Source organism: Salmo salar, chromosome ssa12 (genome assembly GCF_905237065.1).
Source record: "Salmo salar chromosome ssa12, Ssal_v3.1, whole genome shotgun sequence".
In the NCBI taxonomy this organism is placed as follows: domain Eukaryota; kingdom Metazoa; phylum Chordata; class Actinopteri; order Salmoniformes; family Salmonidae; genus Salmo; species Salmo salar.
In genome coordinates, this window is record NC_059453.1 from 88,693,839 (window position 1) to 88,712,122 (window position 18,284).

General features: G+C 41.5%; 1 protein-coding gene across 1 annotated transcript; it reads right to left on the reverse strand.

Annotated features, from left to right (window-relative positions):
- Nucleotides 1-4,902: 4,902 nt before the first annotated feature.
- LOC106566010 (protein ILRUN) lies at nucleotides 4,903-17,463 on the reverse strand. The gene is made up of 5 exons (XM_014133776.2): nucleotides 17,157-17,463; nucleotides 16,330-16,484; nucleotides 15,979-16,176; nucleotides 13,711-14,018; nucleotides 4,903-6,711 (listed from the first exon to the last, which is right to left on the reverse strand). Exons 1-5 carry the CDS (start codon nucleotides 17,312-17,314, stop codon nucleotides 6,676-6,678), a joined length of 855 nt encoding a protein of 284 aa, XP_013989251.1. The 5' UTR covers nucleotides 17,315-17,463; the 3' UTR covers nucleotides 4,903-6,675.
- Nucleotides 17,464-18,284: the final 821 nt, after the last annotated feature.

The window sequence follows — 18,284 nt, forward strand, 5'->3', positions numbered from 1 at the left end:
TTTTTAATTGCTATATTGTATTTACTTTGCCACCGTGTCCTTTTTATTGCCTTTACCTCCCTTATCTCTCCTAATTTGCTCACATTGTATATAGACTTGTTTTTGTACTGTATTATTGACTGTATGTTTGTTTTACTCCATGTGTAACTCTGTGTTGTTGTATGTGTCGAACTGCTTTGCTTTAACTTGGCCAGGTCGCAGTTGTAAATGAGAACTTGTTCTCAACTTGCCTACCTGGTTAAACAAAGGTAAAATAAAATAAAAAAAAGACATGAAAATGTATAATTGTTTGTGTGTTATTAGTTTAAGCAGACTGTGTTTGTCTATTGTTGTGACCTAGATGAAGATCAGATCAAATTTTATGATCAATTTATGCAGAAATCCAGGTATTTCCAAAGGGTTCACATACTTTTTCTTGCCACTGTAGTTGTACAGTTTAGTTTATTAAACTAGCTGTTGCACATGCAGTTTAGTAATATAGTTTATTCTTCTGTTAGTATTTTCGACCTCAATCTGTCTTTGTCAAAACTAGCCTTTTTAGGTGGGTGAATCCGTGTGCATCAGAATTTCGAAGAAGATGTTACCTATCACCATAAAAACATAAACTGTCTCAACAACTTTTGTAAGAACTATTATGAGAACTTGCTTTTAAACACTACCTGGAAGCCAAACATGGGAATTCCTGAGGTTATTTGTTCAGATGCCAGGGCTGTTGACAGACAAATGCCTCAAGCTATGAGAGACATACTGCAGTGGTGGAAAAAGTACCCAATTGTCATACTTCAGTAAAAGTAAAGACACAGTTGAAGTCGGAAGTTTACATACACTTAGGTTGGAGTCATTAAAACTTGTTTTTCAACCACTCCACAAATTTCTTGTTAACAAACTATAGTTGTGGCAAGTCGGTTAGGATATCTACTTTGTGCATGACACAAGTAACTTTTTCAACAATTGTTTACAGACAGATTATTTCACTTATAATTCACTGTATCACAATTCCAGTGGGTAAGAAGTTTACATACACTAAGTTGACTGTGCCTTTAAACAAAATGGAAAAGTCCCAAAAATGTCATGGCTTTAGAAGCTTCTGATAGGCTAATTGACATCATTTGAGTCAATTGGAGGTGTACCTGTGGATGTATTTCAAGGCCTACCTTCAAACTCAGTGCCTCTTTGCTTGACAAAAAACAATTGTAGACCTCCATAAGTCTGGTTCATCCTTGGGAGCAATTCTCAAACGCCTGAAGGTACCACGTTCATCTGTACAAACAATAGTACGCAAGTATAAACACAATGGGACCACGCAGCCGTCATACCGCTCAGGAAGGAGACGTGTTCTGTCTCCTAGAGATGAACGTACTTTGGTGTGAAAAGTGCAAATCAATCCCAGAACAACAGCAAAGGACCTTGTGAATATGCTGGAGGAAACAGGTACAAAGTACCTATATCCACAGTAAAACAAGTCCTATATCGACATAACCTGAAAGGCCGCTCAGCAAGGAAGAAGCCACTGCTCCAAAACCACCATAAAAAAGCCAGACTACGGTTTGCAACTGCACATGGGGACAAAAATTACACTTTTTGGAGATATGTCCTCTGGTCTGATGAAACAAAAACAGAACAGTTTGGCCATAATGACCATCGTTATGTTTGGAGGAAAAAGGGGGATGCTTGCAAGCCGAAGAACACCATCCCAACCGTGAAGCATGGGGGTGGCAGCATCATGTTGTGGGGGTGCTTTGCTGCAGGAGGGACTGGTGCACTTCACAAAATAGATGGCATCATGAGGCAGGAAAATGATGTGGATATATTGAAGCAACATCTCAAGACATCAGTCAGGAAGTTAAAGCTTGGTCGCAAATGGGTCTTCCAAATGGACAATGACCCCAAGCATACTTCCAAAGTTGTGGCATAATGGCTTAAGGACAACAAAGTCAAGGTATTGGAGTGGCCATCACAAAGCCCTGACCTCAATCCCGTAGAAAATTTGTGGGCAGAACTGAAAAAGTGTGTGCGAACAAGGAGGCTTACAAACCTGATTCAGTTACACCAGCTCTGTCAGGAGGAATGGGCCAAAATTCACCCTACTTATTGTGGGAAGCTTGTGGAAGGCTACCCGAAACATTTGACCCAAGTTAAACAATTTAAAGGCAATGCTACCAAATACTAATTGAGTGTATGTAAACTTCTGAACAACTGGGAATGTGATGAAAGAAATAAAAGCTGAAATAAATCATACTCTCTACTATTATTCTAACATTTCACATTCTTAAAATAAAGTGGTGATCCTAACTGACCTAGTACAGGGAATTTGTATTAGGATTAAATGTCAGGAATTGTGAAAAACTGAGTTTAAATGTATTTGGCTAACATGGAACCCAAACCGGCTGCACGCGTGCACATCGTGCGCCATCGTGCATAAATGTATTTTGTCCCCCTACACGAAACGCGATCACGACACGCAGGTTAAAATATCAAAACAAACTCTGAACCAATTACATTAATTTGGGAACAGGTCGAAAAGCTTTAAACATTCGTGGCAATTTAGCTAGTTAGCTTGCACTTGCTAGCAAATTTGTCCTATTTAGCTAGCTTGCTGTTGCTAGCTAATTTGTCCTGGGATATAAACATTGAGTTGTTATTTTACCTGAAATGCACAAGGTCCTCAACTTCGACAATTAATCCTCACATAAAATGGTCAACCGAATCGTTTCATCTTTCCTCCTTCCAGGCTTTTTCATCTTTGAACATATGGTGATTGGCATATAAACTTTCATAGTATTACTACACCGACCAGCAACACAGTTCATCTTTCAATCACCCACGTGGGTATAACCAATGAGGAGATGGCACGTGGGTACCTGCTTCTATAAACCAATGAGGAGATGGGAGAGGCAGGACTTGCAGCGCGATCTGCGTCAGAAATTGAAAGGAGTTCTATTTTAGCCCTTGGCAACGCAGACGCTCGTTGACGCGCACGACAGTGTGGGTGCAATAACTGAATAACATAGATTTCAAAATTTATTTTGCAACGCTCGCGCATGCGACGCAATAGGCTGACCACACCGCTCGCGTCGCGTGTGTGAGTGTTGCAAAATAAATGTAGAAATCTATGTTATTCAATTATTGCACCCACACTGCTCGCGCGCGTCAACGAGCTTCTGCGTTGCCAAGGGCTAAAATAGATCTCCTTTCTATTTCTGATGCAAATTAATGTAATTGGTTCAGAGTTTGTTTTGATATTTTAACCTGCGTGTCGTGATCACGTTTGGTGTAGGGGGACAAAATAAATGTATGCACGATTGCGCAAGCGCGCAGCTGGTTTTAGTTTCGTGTAAGGTGTATGTTCCGACTTCCAACTTCAACTGTACCTTAATAGAAAATGACTCAAGTAAAAGTGAAAGTCACCCAGTAAAATAGACCCAGTCTGAAAGTATTTGGTTATAAATATACTTCAGTATCAAAAGTAAATGTAATCATTTTAAATTCCTTATATTAAGTAAAACAGATGGCAACATTTTATTTTATTTTTACAGATAGCCAGGGGCACACCTCTAACATTCATACATCATTTAGAAACTAAGCATGTGTGTTGAGTGAGTCCGCCAGATCAGAGGTAGTAGGCATGACCAGGGATGTTATCTTGATAAGTGTGTGAATTTGACCATTTTCCTGTCCTGATAAGCATTAAAAATGCAACGAGTACTTATGGGTGTCAGGGAAAATGTATGGAGTAAAAAGTACATACTTTTCTTTTGGAATGTAGTGTGGCAAAAGTTGTCCAAAATGTAAATAGTAAATTACAGATACTCCCAAAAAATTACTTCAATTGTACTTTAAAGTATTTTTACTTAAGTACTTTACAGCACTGACATACTGGATCCGTACTCTCAAACGCACCACCTATCTCAATGAGGACATCAATTTCTCCCCTTTCCAGTAGCCCCTCCCCCCTACACACTCAAGTCTGGTCATTTCAGGCTACAGACTTTAGTCCCTAAAAAATCCACGTATTCTATTGTCTCCAACATTAAGTGGGGTTGTTTCAGAATAAATAAGTTGTTTCTTTTCAGGCAATATACATTTCTTGAATTATGCTTATGATAATGTTCATATTGTCCGTCTGCAACAAAAGTGATGGGTTGTTTAATGAATGTCAATTTTTCTACCATTTGCCAACTGTAAAATGTTTTTTTTTTACATGTTTATGCACTGTATATAGTTTATTTTCTGCTCTTATGACATACAATGTGATTTAAGGTGTAGCTATCAGCAAAGTCAGTGCAAGTAGTAAAAAAATGTTTTATTGCTTTTGAGCATGTCTGAACTTTAGTCATCGTGATAACACCACTTAAGTCAGTTTACAGTAAGATGAAGAAGTGAGATGGCCTACACTGAACCCTGGATAGAAGAGCCCACTGTGAGGAAACATCATACCTGTCCCATAAACCAACGGCCACACCATAAATGTGTGAAGCAGCCCCTCTGTCACCACTACTGCTTACTTCTCACCAATAGACTTGCAGTTGTTTGTATTGCCACAGAAATGTTTTTCTCGGGGACCCAATACCTCATTGTTCTGTCATTTGGGAACCGCAGCCTCATCCTAGTGGTTAGAGTGTTGGACTAATAACTGAAAGGTTGCAAGATCAAATCCCTGAGCTGACAAGGTACAAATCTGTCGTTCTGCCCCTGAACAAGGCAGTTAACCCACTATTCCTAGGCCATTATTGCAAATAAGAATTTGTTCTTAACTAGTAAAATAAAAATCCTGGCAAAAGAGGACATGTAACTCTCCCTGCCAAACGGGGCTGATTCCTAGGAAGTCATTACCGTCACCTGCTAACCAATGTGTTACATAAGTCAAAACTGAGTCAATCAAAAAATAAACCTGGTGCCACATTTTTTGTTTCAGTGTTAATTTAATCATACAAATGTTAATTTATACATATAGGAAAAGGCTTTAATTTGACATTTTCTCTTCTCATGAATGTTCTATCATAAGACTATGCAAACGCTCTACTCACCATGCCACCTTGCTTAAAACTGCACCCCCCCCCCCCAAAATAAAAAACCCGAATAAAGCTAAGAATTCAACTCTCTGGTTTAAGAGTAAAATGCAGAACAATGAACACAGAGGACTAACATAATGCCCTTGACAAATACAGAAATATGAAAGGCTGGTGTGAAAGCACAACAGCCACAAGAAAACAGGGACTTTCCATCAGAAGAAACCATAAGATACGACTCTTGTATGAGCATCTACAAGATCTTTAGTCTATGAATAACAACTGTCATACATTTCCTTGTTTTTCACTTACTCATAACCTTGTGGAAATTGTGAAACATTGGAAGCAGAGAAATCTTGATTGCTTGAAGAACGTGACGGTAAATTAAAAAATTTAAAAAAACATTCCAAATGGGAAACAAATTGCATAACATGATGTTAACTTGGTTGATACCATGTAATTGTAAACAATAATTAATATGACTACATCTCTTAATAGAACATTCCACTTTGACGCAGAGGAATGAATGAATTCCAGGGTTGTACCTGTCCTTTTGAGCGTATGTACCCAATCTACTTAATTTGACAATCAAAACGGGACTCAACATTGTCAAGTTTGGAAGAAAACTTAAACAAGGAGAATATATACTATTACAACAGACAATAATATCTAGATCCAGACAGCATACAGAAACTAAATCAAATCACCACTTGTAAACATCTGAAGTGACATCGTGCAAACTGCAGAAACAAAACAAATGGTGCTGATATTGTCAATGGCTTGAGCAGTCACAAACACAGAATTTAAATACCTCTCCCTATGATGGGAAAGGGAAGTCTATTTTTCAATGTCTGTCGTGATGTGTCAGAGACCATTTGGTTTGGTTGTTTAGTTAATAGCACCATCTGCTGGCTCTAAAGAACAAGCTTTACCACTGAATGATCCATATCTGTGTCGTAAGTACAATACAGCAAAGGCTTATTTACGGGGCAACTCATTCACAGGCCTGTATCCTAATTTCTTAAACACCTGTGGAGAATTATCATTTTTTTAATTTGTATTATTTTTGTTTAATCTATTTGGATACATAACCTACATACATAGGTCACCACAACTTCTTTACCAAAGTTGTATCCACCACTTTGTGTTTAGTAAAATCCAAAAGGAAACTATACACGTGCGTACACATGCACAATTCAGAAAACACAGACATGGATTCAAATCCTACAATAATATCTCAACAGGCAAAACAGTTTTAGATGGCTTTTTCTCACACATTTCATTTGCTCAAGCTCACACACATCCATCCTTTTGCTAAGCTCAACCAGCAGTGCCTACCCTACACTAATGAGGTGTGTTGACAGCTAAAAATAATAATAAAACATGTATGTAGTAGAATTTAGGATTTATAGCACTCTTTATGTAGCATTCACTCATGCCGATCTTGGGAGGGTGCTGATGATGCTGGTAGGGTGTTCACTGGGATAGGTGCCTCCTTGTTCTCACTGTAGCTTGTGTTTTGGTGGAATGGGGTAGGGCCCAAGGGAGAGAGTTGTCTAGAGTCTGTATGAAATATGTGTCCCTCCCCTCTCCAGTGCCCCTGCCGCAGGTCAGCATCAGCATGCCCAGGTCTGTTCAGCACCATCTGGCCTGGGTCTCCATCTGTCTAACTCTGGCCTAACGGATAGGGTCCATGAACACCCTGAGGGGAGAGACAGAACACAGTCAACACAATGTAAATCTATTCTACGAGTTATCTTTCTGTTATTTTTCTCTCTGCATTGTTGGGAAGTATTTCACTGTTAGTCTGCACTTGTTGTTTACGAAGCATGTGACAAATATATATATTTTTATTATTTTTGATTTGCATGATAGGAGTTCAGAAAGGTGAAACGCTAAGAACATTCCCCATTATAAGAGACAGGCAATCAAATTTGTTCTACACACTGTATTTCTAGCTAAACTTTCTCTAACATAGGACCTACACTAGGGAATTGGGAAAATAGTATATTATTTTTTATTTAACTGCTGCACTGGACGTGTAACTTTTTGTTTGCTGGCGTAAGCATAGCGTGAGCCCCTCCAAGGTAACCTGCCTAAATGACTATCGCCCTGTAGCATTCACATCTGTAATTATGAAGTACTTTGAAAACTGGTCATAACAGACATCAACACCATCATCCCAGACACCATAGACCCACTCCAATTCGCATACTGCTCCAACAGATCCACAGATGACGCTCTCTCAATTGTACTTCACATTGCCCTCTCCCACCTGGATAAGAGGGGAAATAACTCAGACTTCAGCTCAGCGTTCAACACCATAGTCCCCTCCAGGCTCATCACCAAGTTAGGCACCCTGGGACTGATGGCGATGAGTCAGCCTACAGGAAGGTGATCATTGACTTAGCAGTGTGGTGCCAGGACAATAACCTCTCCCTCAACGCCAGTTAGAGCAAGGAGCTTTGTGGACTATAGTTAAAAGACGGGAGAGCACGTCCCCATCCACATCCATAGGGCTGTGGTGGAGCAGGCCAAGAGCTTCAAGTTCCTTGGTGTCCACATCACTAAGGACCTAATATGGTCCACACACACCTGCACAGTTGTGAAGAGGGCACGGTAGCACCTATTCCCCCTCAGGAGGCTGAAAAGATTTGGTATGGGCCCTCAGATCCTCCAAAAGTCTGACAGCTGCACCATCGACAGCATCTTGACTGGATGCATCACAGCTTGATATTGTAAATGCACCGCCCTTGACCGCAAAGCGCTTGAGGGTGGTGCGGACAGCGCAGTACTTCACTGGGGGCCGAGCTCCCTGCCATCCAGGACCTCTATATCAGGCAGTGTCAGAGGAAGGCCTGAAAAAAATGCCAAAAGACTCCACCCAAGCCAGACTGTTCACTCTGCTACCGTCCGGCAAACAATATTGGAGACATGGCCAACAGTCTCCGAGCCCACTTCTACCCCCAAGCCATAAGACTGCTAAATAGTCCATTAAGGGTGCCCAAACTATCTTCACTGGCCCTACGCACACTCACTAGACTATATACAGTGCATTCGCAAAGTATTCAGAGTCCTTCACTTTTCCCCCATTTTGTTACGTTACAGCCTTATTCTAAAATGGATTTTTAAAAATGTCCTCAATCTACACACAACAATGACGAAGTGAAAACAGGTTTTAAGATATTTTTGCAACTTTATAAAAAATAGTTATTTTCATAAGTATTCAGACCCTTTGCTATGAGACTTGAAATTGAGCTCAGGTACATCCTGTTTCCATTGATCATCCCTTTTCTCCCCAATTTCGTGATATCCAACTGATAGTTACAGTCTTGTCCCATCGCTGCAACACCTGTACGGACTCGGCAGAGGTTGAGAGCCATGCGTCCTCCGAAACACGACCCCGCCAAGCCGCACTTCTTCTTGACACACTGCCCGCTTAACCCGGAAGCCAGCCGCACCAATTTGTCGGAGGGAACACTATACAGCTGGCGACCGAAGTCAGCTTGCATGCGCCCGGCCCGCCACAAGGAGTCGCTAAAGCGAGATGGGACAAGGACAACCCAGCCAGCCAAACCCTCCCCTAACTCGGACGATGCTGGGCCAATTGTGCGTCACCTCATGGATCTCCCGGTCGCAGCCGGCTGCGAACAGCCCAGGATCAAACCCGGGTCTGTAGTGACGCCTCTTGCACGGCGATGCAGTAACTTAGAAGACTGCGCGTCACTTGGGAGGCCCATTGATCATCCTTGAGATGTTTTTACAACTTGACTGGAGTCCACCTGTGGTAAATTCAATTGACTCGACCTGATTTGGAAAGGCACAAACCTGTCTATACAAGGTCCCACAGTTGACAGTGCATGTCAGAGTGAGGTCGAAGGAATTGTCCGTAGAGCTCCGAGACAGGATTGTGTCGAGGTACAGATCTGGGGAAGGGTAACAACATTTATGCAGCATTGAAGCTCCCCAAGAACAGTGGCCTCAATCATTCATAAATGAAAGAAGTTTGGAACCACCAATAATCTTCCTAGAGCTGGCTGCCCGGTCAAACTGAGCCATCGGGGTAGAAGGGCCTTGGTCAGGGAGGTGACCAAGACCCAGATGGTCACTCTGACAGAGCTCCAGAGTTCCTCTGTGGAGATGGGAGAACCTTCCAGAAGGACAACCATCTGTGCAGCACTCCACCAATCAGGCCTTTATGGTAGTGGCCAGACAGAAGTCACTTCTCAGTAAAAGGCACACGACAGCCTGCTTGGAGTTTGCCAAAAGGCACCTAAAGGGCTCTCAGACCATGAGAAACACGATTCTCTGGATTGAACTCTTTGGCCTGAATGCCAAGCGTCATGTCTGAAGGAAACCTGGCACCAAACCTATGATGAAGCATGGTGGTGGCAGCCTCATGCTGTGGGGATGTTTTTCAACAGCAGGGACTGGGCAACTAGTCAGGATTGAGGGAAAGATGAACGGAGCAAAGTACAGAGAGATCCTTGGTGAAAACCTGCTCAGGACCTCAGACTGGAGCGAAGGTTCACATTCCAACAGGACAACGACCCTAAGCTCACAGTCAAGACAACACAACACAGGAGTGGCCTCGGGACAAGTCTCTGAATGTCCAGTTGGTAGAGCATGGTGTTTGCAATGCCAGGGTTGTGGGTTCGATTCCCACGGGGGGCCAGCACATAATTTTTTTTAAATGAAATGTATGAAATGAAATGTATGCATTCACTACTGTAAGTCGCTCTGGATAAGAGTGTCTGATAAATGACTAAAATGTTTAAAAAAAAATGTAAATGTAAAATAGCTGTGCAGCGACGCTGCCCATCCAACCTGACAGAGCTTGAGAAGATCTGCAGAGAAGAATGGGAGAAACTCCCCAAATACAGGTGTGCCAAGCTTGTAGCGTCGTACCCAAGTAAACTCAAGGTTGTAATAGCCTTCAAAGGTGCTTCAACAAAGTACTGAGTAAAGGGTCTGAATACTTATGTAAATGTTATATAATTATTTTTTTTGCAAACATTTCTAAAAAACAGTTTTTGCTTTGTCATTATGTGGTATTGTGTATAGATTGATGGGGGGGCACATTGATCTGGTACTGGTACTCCCCGTATATAGTAGAGGTCGACCGATTAATCGGAATGGCCGATTAATTAGGGCCGATTTCAAGTTTTCATAACAATCGGTAATCGGTATTTTTGGCCACCGATTTTTTTACACCTTTATTTAACTAGGCAAGTCAGATTAAGAACACATTCTTATTTACAATGACGGCCTAGAAACGGGGGTTAACTGCCTTGTTCAGGGGGGATTCGTTTTTGCAACCTTCGGTTACCAGTCCAACGCTCTAACCACCTGCCTTACATTGCACTCCACAAGGATTAACAGGCTGACTACCTGTAACGCGAGGGCAGCAAGAAGCAAAGGTAAGTTGCTAGCTAGCATTAGACTTATAAAAAACGATCAATCTTAACATAATCACTAGTTAACTACACATGGTTGATGATATTGCTAGTTTATCTAACGTGTCCTGCGTTGCATATGATCGATGCGGTGCCTGTTAATTTTCATTGAATCACAGCCTACTTCGACAAACGGGTGTTGATTTAACAAGCGCATTTGCGAAAAAAGTACTGTCTTTGCACCAATGTACCTAACCATAAACATCAATGCCTAACAGGAATATTTAGACTTAGTCACCAGTTAGATAAAAAACGGAACGGTTTCGTATGTCACTGAAAGAAAAAAACGTTTGTTTTCGAGATGATAGTTTCCAGATTCGACCATATTAATGACCCAAGGCTCGTATTTCTGTGTTTATTATATTATAATTAAGTCTATGATTTGATAGAGCAGTCTGACTGAGCGGTGGTAGGCAGCAGCAGGCTCGTAAGCATTTAGCGTTTCAAACGTCACTCGCTCTGAGACTTGGAGTAGTTTTTTCCCTTCCTCTGCATGGGTAACGCTGCTTCGAGGGTGGCTGTTGTCGATGTGTTCCTGGTTCGAGCCCAGGTAGGAGCGAGGAGAGGGACGGAAGCTATACTGTTACACTGGCAATATTAAAGTGCCTATAAGAACATCCAATAGTCAAAGGTATATGAAATACAAATCGTATAGAGAGAAATAGTCCTATAATTCCTATAATAATATAATAACTACAACCTAAAACTTCTTACCTGGGAATATTGAAGACTCATGTTAAAAGGAACCACTAGCTTTCATATGTTCCCATGTTCTGAGCAAGGCACTTAAACATTAGCTTTCTTACATGGCACATATTGCACTTCTGCTTTCTTCTCCAACACTTTGTTTTGCATTATTTAAACCAAATTGAACATGTTTCATTATTTATTTGAGGCTAAATTGATTTTATTGATGTATTATATTAAGTTAAAATAAGTGTTCATTCAGTTTTGTTTATAATTGTCATTACAAAAAATAATAATAATAAATAAATAAATAACAAATCGGCCGATTAATCGGTACCGATTTTTTTTGGTCCTCCAATAATCGGTATCGGCGTAGAAAAATCATAATCGTTCGACCTCTAGTATATAGCTCCATTTTATTCCTCATGTTACTATTTTTTTTTTTTAAACTCGGCATCGTTGGGAAGGGCTCGAAAGCAAGCATTTCACGGTACTCTACACCAGTTGTATTCGGCGCATTTGACGAATACATCTATATTTTATGTATCCTATTGTTCTCGGGTGTGAGCTACCTGTTAATCTTAAATAGAGCCATAGTGCAATTCTATGCTGAACAGCACATGCCTCTCACGGAGACGCCGTGTTTACACCCAGGTTTAATCTGGGTGTAATGCAGCACCATTCTGAACAGGGCAGGCCCCTACAAACAGCACAGCTGTATTTTTCAGAAAGATAAGCTCAGCCGTACGTAAGGAAGTACCTCAGTCCATTACTGGCTCAATAAAATCTGTGAATGAGCAACAGAGGCACGTGTTTCTGAACAGACTAGTTTACCCAGCCAAGAGTGGCAGTAAGTTTACAAGGCTGGAATAAAATTAATTGCTATGACAGAAGTAGGAGGTGATTTAGAGCAGGCACACACAGCTCTGAGGGCTATTGCACCAGTATATGGTTGTGAACTGACAAAGGGTTATTATCACATAAACAGGTAAATTAATAAAAGGGGAATAAATTGGGCAGATGGTGGATGTTATTGCTCAGTGAAAGCCACCAACTGACACGTAGGACCAGTTTCCCAGAAACAGATTAGGACTACAAGGTGCTTTCAATGGAGAATCTTAGTTGAGAATGCTTTTTAGTCCAGGATTAGGCTTAATATTGGTCTGGGAAACCCGTAGAGTTTACCTTTAGAGCAGGGGTGTCAAACATACGGCCCATGAACCCATTCAATCCGGTGGTTTGAGCAAACAAAATAGCAAAAAAAGAATTTTGGGGGGGGGCACACAATCTCAATCAACATGGAAATTACTAAAACTAGGCCTCCCGAGTGGCGCAGCGGTCTAAGGCACTGCATCACAGTGCTTGAGGCGTCACTAGAGACCCGGGTTCGATCCCAGGCTGTGTCAGCAAGCCGTGACCGGGCGGCGTACAATTGGCCCAGCGTCGTCCGGGTTAGGGGAGGGTTTGGTTGGCCGGGATTTCCTTGTCCCACCACGCTCTAGCCTGCAAACTGACTTCAGTCGCCAGCTGGACAGTGTTTCCTCCGACAAATTGGTGAGGCTGGCTTCCGGGTTAAGCAAGCAGTGTGGCTTGGCAGGGTCCTGTTTCGGAGGACGCATGACTCTTGACCTTCGCCTCTCCCGAGTCCGTAGGGGAGTTGCAGTGATGCGACAAGACTAACTACCAATTGGGAAGAAAAATGGGTAAAAGTACAAAAAATATATAGATGAAACTGAGTAGAAATGACAACGGAGCTACATTTACAGTCTCTTCACTCTGTCCAGCTCGTTAACAGTAAGGGAGCAGAAAAAAATTCCAAAAGCGATAGTCATTTTTATGGTGGGGAAATATAACCAATTTTAAGTGCAGCCCTCCAGACCTCACAGGGATATTCCCCAATGCTGGAAGGGTGGGGCATGAGTGAAAAAGTTTGGGAACTTAGAGAAACTGCACAGATACATAGAATACCAATGAGCTCATGTGTGTTTTCTACATCTGTTCAATCTCATGGAGCACGGTGGTTGACATGTTACATTTTCCTCTACTACTATTGTTTTGCATAGGAGAATGGTGGAATTTTTAGAAGGTCTGTCTGTTGTGTATGGTCACTAAGTTGACAGGTAGGCTTACTTTTGAGCCAGGTGTGGGTGCAGTAAACACTGGAAAAATCTGTAACATTAACCAGTGTCTAAATCACAACAATGCTTTTCATAGATTACTGATTAACAATACTGATGTAGAACAATTTATCTGTGCCACAATTCAGAGCAGAGATCTATTGTGATTTGTCCACACATACTGTAACTGTACAGTAGTGGCAACATCTGGAAAAACCTCTAACACTGTACTCTTTTGTGAGAACAATTTTTTTAATTTTGAATCGGAAGTTTCAAAGCAAGCCATGAATAGAGCACTTTTTACACACATCCAAACGTGGCACATAAATTGAACTTGTGCTCCCACAAGTATCCCGATGTTTAAGCAAAAAACAGTGAGGAGTGGACATCAGCTTGTCTCGAGGCAAGCTAACCTTGGTTCATTCATTCATTCATACATACCTGACTGTAAGTCACTACTGATAGATTGTTTTGTAGCCCATTCGATGCTCTATTTACAGCATTGTGAGACAGTCCGTTTTCATCTTGCTGGATAGCGTCCTGCCTACCCTCCCAGGCTCCTCCAGGCTCTTTGAAGTTGTTGTCGTCTCTGGCGTCATGTTTGCTCTTCTGTGGCGAGGCAAAAGGGTTGAAGTCTCCCTCTATGTTGCGGTGCGGCTGGGTGTTGAACTCCGTCTCGAAGCAGGAAAGCTGCTGTGTCACACCCAAAAGGCCACCCACCTCCACGCTGAGGATCACCCAGATGACATCTGTGTGGACAGAGAGTGACACACACCAGGCATTAAGGGTGACTTGTTCTGTCCAGGAGACAGCACTGGTGGTAGTGATAGGAGTTAAATACCCAAAATGCTCAGCAATCAATTAGAAAAAGTTTACATGACATTTTGGTCAAGTTGACCAATTTCAAGACATTGATTGACGACTCAATGTCTTGAAAAAGTACTTCACACTAAAAACGTTAGAACAAGAGGTCTTCATGGGTCCGAAAAGTATATATATATATCGATGTGCAGCATATTCAAAACATTAGAATCTATTTATTGCTTTATTAGTTTTTACTTTCCTAAAAAAAATATTTGTCGATGTCAGTGTTCAGCTGTCGGAGATTTGAGCGATAAATCCATCAGGGCATTGCATGCATATAGGTCTAAATGATATTGTATAATATTAACTACATTTTTATATTAAAAAGGAGACATTTAAGAATTATATTATTAGATTAAAGGAGTAACTCTGGTTGGCCTAAAACCTTCCTCACCTCAAATTCAACTGTCGAAGTTAGTTGGCGTGCCGGTGCGCACCGCCTTCATATGCCTGCTGTAGCTAAGCCTAATAATAGCCATACGCCACCAAACCTTCACAGAAGTTGCTTAACTTTATTAGGGTAATATCAAAAGTAAGTCAAGTCATTGTTTATAGGGGAAATACGAACAGGTTATTATATAAACGGATGAAATTAATGACCAACAAAAGTCGATTGCCTACCGTAGGCCAATCCAGGAAATGACATCAATACGCTAATGCTATTTATTTTACAACAGGCCTACTTTTAACCTTGAACTAAATAGGGAGGACAAAATTATACTGTTAGAACTTAATTTAGCCAACGAAAATGTATCAACAAAATGAAACAAAACACTTTTTGCATAGGTTATTTAAATAACTGATTAAGATGATTAAATAGGCCTACAATAATAATAATGATTTACAATAACAATGATGACTAAACAATTGATAAATAAAAAATAAATAAAAGGTCGAAAATTGCATCAAACCTAAATAGCGAGATGCACACAGTCGATTTGGCCACGTCAGCGTTCTTATCCTTGTCCACTACAATATTGAAACTTGTCCCCGAGGACATTCCCCTTGTCGGCTTCTTTTCACTATACTCTTTCTCCTCTAACTTTAACTTCAATGAAAAAGGACTTCATCTTAGCAATCAACTGTAGCCTAGGCCAAAGTTATTTTTACTCGCCCCTTCTCTCGCTCTCTCCTCATCAGCAGGTGCATGTGAGGGAAGCAGCCGGAACCAGTTTCAGCTGGACATAAGCTGCACGTATTATTGAGTTGCAATTGGCTGACAGATAACAAGCTCGCAGTTCTCATCACACAAACACAAAATTAGGACAGGTCGAATTGGGTCTAGTCAGTAAATGCATTTTAATTGCACATACCCGAGACCCGTGGCAATTATATCAGACCCGACCAATATCTGAGACAAAAGACAGAATTTAGGACCCAGACCCGCTATGGTCCCGTGTCAGATCTCAGAATTTCAGGTCTGTTGAAACCGAAGACCTGTAGTCAGCACACAAACATGCAGGTTGACGTTTAATGTCATGAGTCTTGCCCTTTAGGCAGAACTGAGCTGTTTCTGCTAGATGGGCCAGCAGCAAAGTCAAAATTGGCAATATTGTACAAATTCATGAAAACAAACATGAACTTTTTGGTCTTAATTAAAAGGTTAGGCATTAGGGTTAGCAGTGTGGCTAAGGCTAGGAATAAAATCAAATTTTATGACTTTGTGGCAGTGCCAGCTACTGACCACTCGGCAGAGCTGCCTCCAGAACATGATCCATGTCGATTAACGCTAACCTGCCACAAACATGCAAAGGTTAACATGTTTGGATAATTTCTAGACTTTGTTACACCCTTATAAAAAACATATTGTCCACAAAACAGTGTGTCTGCGCCGTTTGGACCTACCTCCATAAAACAGCCCTGTGGGTGTGCACATCCTCCATTGGCCCTGGTACATGCCGGGCGCTGCGGGGCTACGCATCTGCACACTGACGTCTGAGATCTCCTGGGGTTCTAGACAGCGCACCATCACTATGTTGACGTGGCCAAACTGGTCCCCTCCAATGTACTTCAGACATACCCCAGGTGGCCAGGAATCTGCACCTGTGAAAGAGACAGACAAAGAGATTACACACGTTTACAGGCCAGTGGTTTCTGGGTCTTACATTGCAGTGAAGGTTTTTCTTCTTGTGTGACATTACATTGATGAATCATAGGTATGGTGATATGATGTAGATGTCTGAAAGGTAACCCCACCTGTGTTCTGTATCCTCCAGGTCTTTGTGAATAGTGTGTCGGGGGGAACAGACTCTCCCTCACCAATCGTCACATCCTCCACAAAGGACATGGATGGTGTGTTGATGCTGGGACTCTCAACATCATAATAGGCACCGATGGCTGCCTGTAGATTCCTATTTTAATGGCAAAAGGCATTTAGAAGAGTGGGTGAGTCAACGCCATGTTAAATTATCAAGTATTCAAACCTGTTCCAGTTCCTGAAACTACTTCACAACAAGAACATTTAAAAGAAGAAAAAAAGAAATAAAGTATATCTTGCTGATAATGATTTTCCCTTGCAAGAATGAGTCGAGGTCATTTATCAGGATTGTTTTATTTTGTTCAGTGATAGTCTTGATCAATAGCCTAGTGTAGCTCACTACCGATTAAATGACGTCATCATATCACAAACACTTGTTAGGTGATATAAAATGTACGCCTAGAGCCCCTTGGCGCAAGCTTTAACATTAGCGGTATATCTAGACCCCAACTACTTCAAACTAATGTTAGCTAGCTAACGTTACACAATTAACAAATCTGGTCAGGTTAGTTATGGTGAATATTTATGTTGCAATACGTCCTTTTGTTTTTAGCAAAGGTAGCTAGACTTAGTCACTGGTCATCTGTTACAAAGTATCTGGCATTAGCTTCAGTTTCACATAGCGATGTCCTAGCAGCAATGACAGTCCGTGCAAAATATCGACACAAGAAGCTATACATGCAAGACAAAAAGAGAGCCTCAGGGACTACTCAAAATGTACCTAGCTAGCTACTATACAAGCTAGGCCCCACATCCCCGAACTCACCAGTTGCTCATGTCAAGGAAGAAAGCGCATCCTGCCGGGTTGACCTGGAACCCCAGCACTCTTTGGAACTCTGAGATGAGGACGTCCTTGTCAGTGGTGCCCATGCAGTTGAATTTCTGAACGAACTCCGGGTCCAGGTCTATGTCCATGCCCTCCATTGGCAGGTCTCCCGTGGCAGCGACGAGGGGTTCTCTCCTAATTTAGTCCGAGGCCTTGTCTAGTCATAACAACCAGTTCAAAAACAACAAGCGTAATACGCATGGCGGCGGGAGGGACAACGTTGGACGTCTGTGCAATCGAACGTCACCTTTCGTCACGGTGTGTGGACTAGAATTAGGAATTTAAATAATTAATTGAATTGGATCTCTACGTGTGGACTTTTGTTTACGTCATCTGTTGCTATTCGAATTATTATTTTCATTGGGTTTTCTTTAGTTAATGATAAAACAGATTAGGTCATTCAATTAATGCTATGCATCCGTCCTTTTGTAGTTACTATAATAAACAAAATATAAACGCAACATGCAACAATTTCAAAGATTTTACTGAGTTACAGTTCATAGAATGAAATCAGTCAATTGAAATAAATTCATTAGGCCGTAATTTATGGATTTCACATGACTGGACAGTGGCACAGCCATGGGAGGGCTTAGCCACAGCCACTTGGGAGCCAAACCCAGTCAGTTTTTCACCACAAAAGGGATTTATTTCAGACAGAAATACTCCTCCTCTGGGATCTTTTATTTCAGCCCATGAAACACTTTACATGTTGCGTTTAAATAAAAAAATTCAGTATTGTTAGCTCTGGTCCATGGCACAGCTATATATTTGGATTTCAGTAACTTGGTTAACCTGCTTTGTTGTATCCCACAGATACATAAAAGCTATGCAAGCTATTTACCTTACGGGTGATACGTGCCTTACACATGACTCGCCAGCCTTTAATTTTCAGGTTTTGACGCACACACACACAAACTTTGCAGGTCCATCAACCTATTTAAATACCTCACACCCTACAGTAACCTGTGGATCATGAGAGAACCTTCATAAATACTCAGAACGTTAATAACCTATTTATTCACACTTTATGTAGTATCCTGTAGTACTTAGTCCATATCGCATGACTCT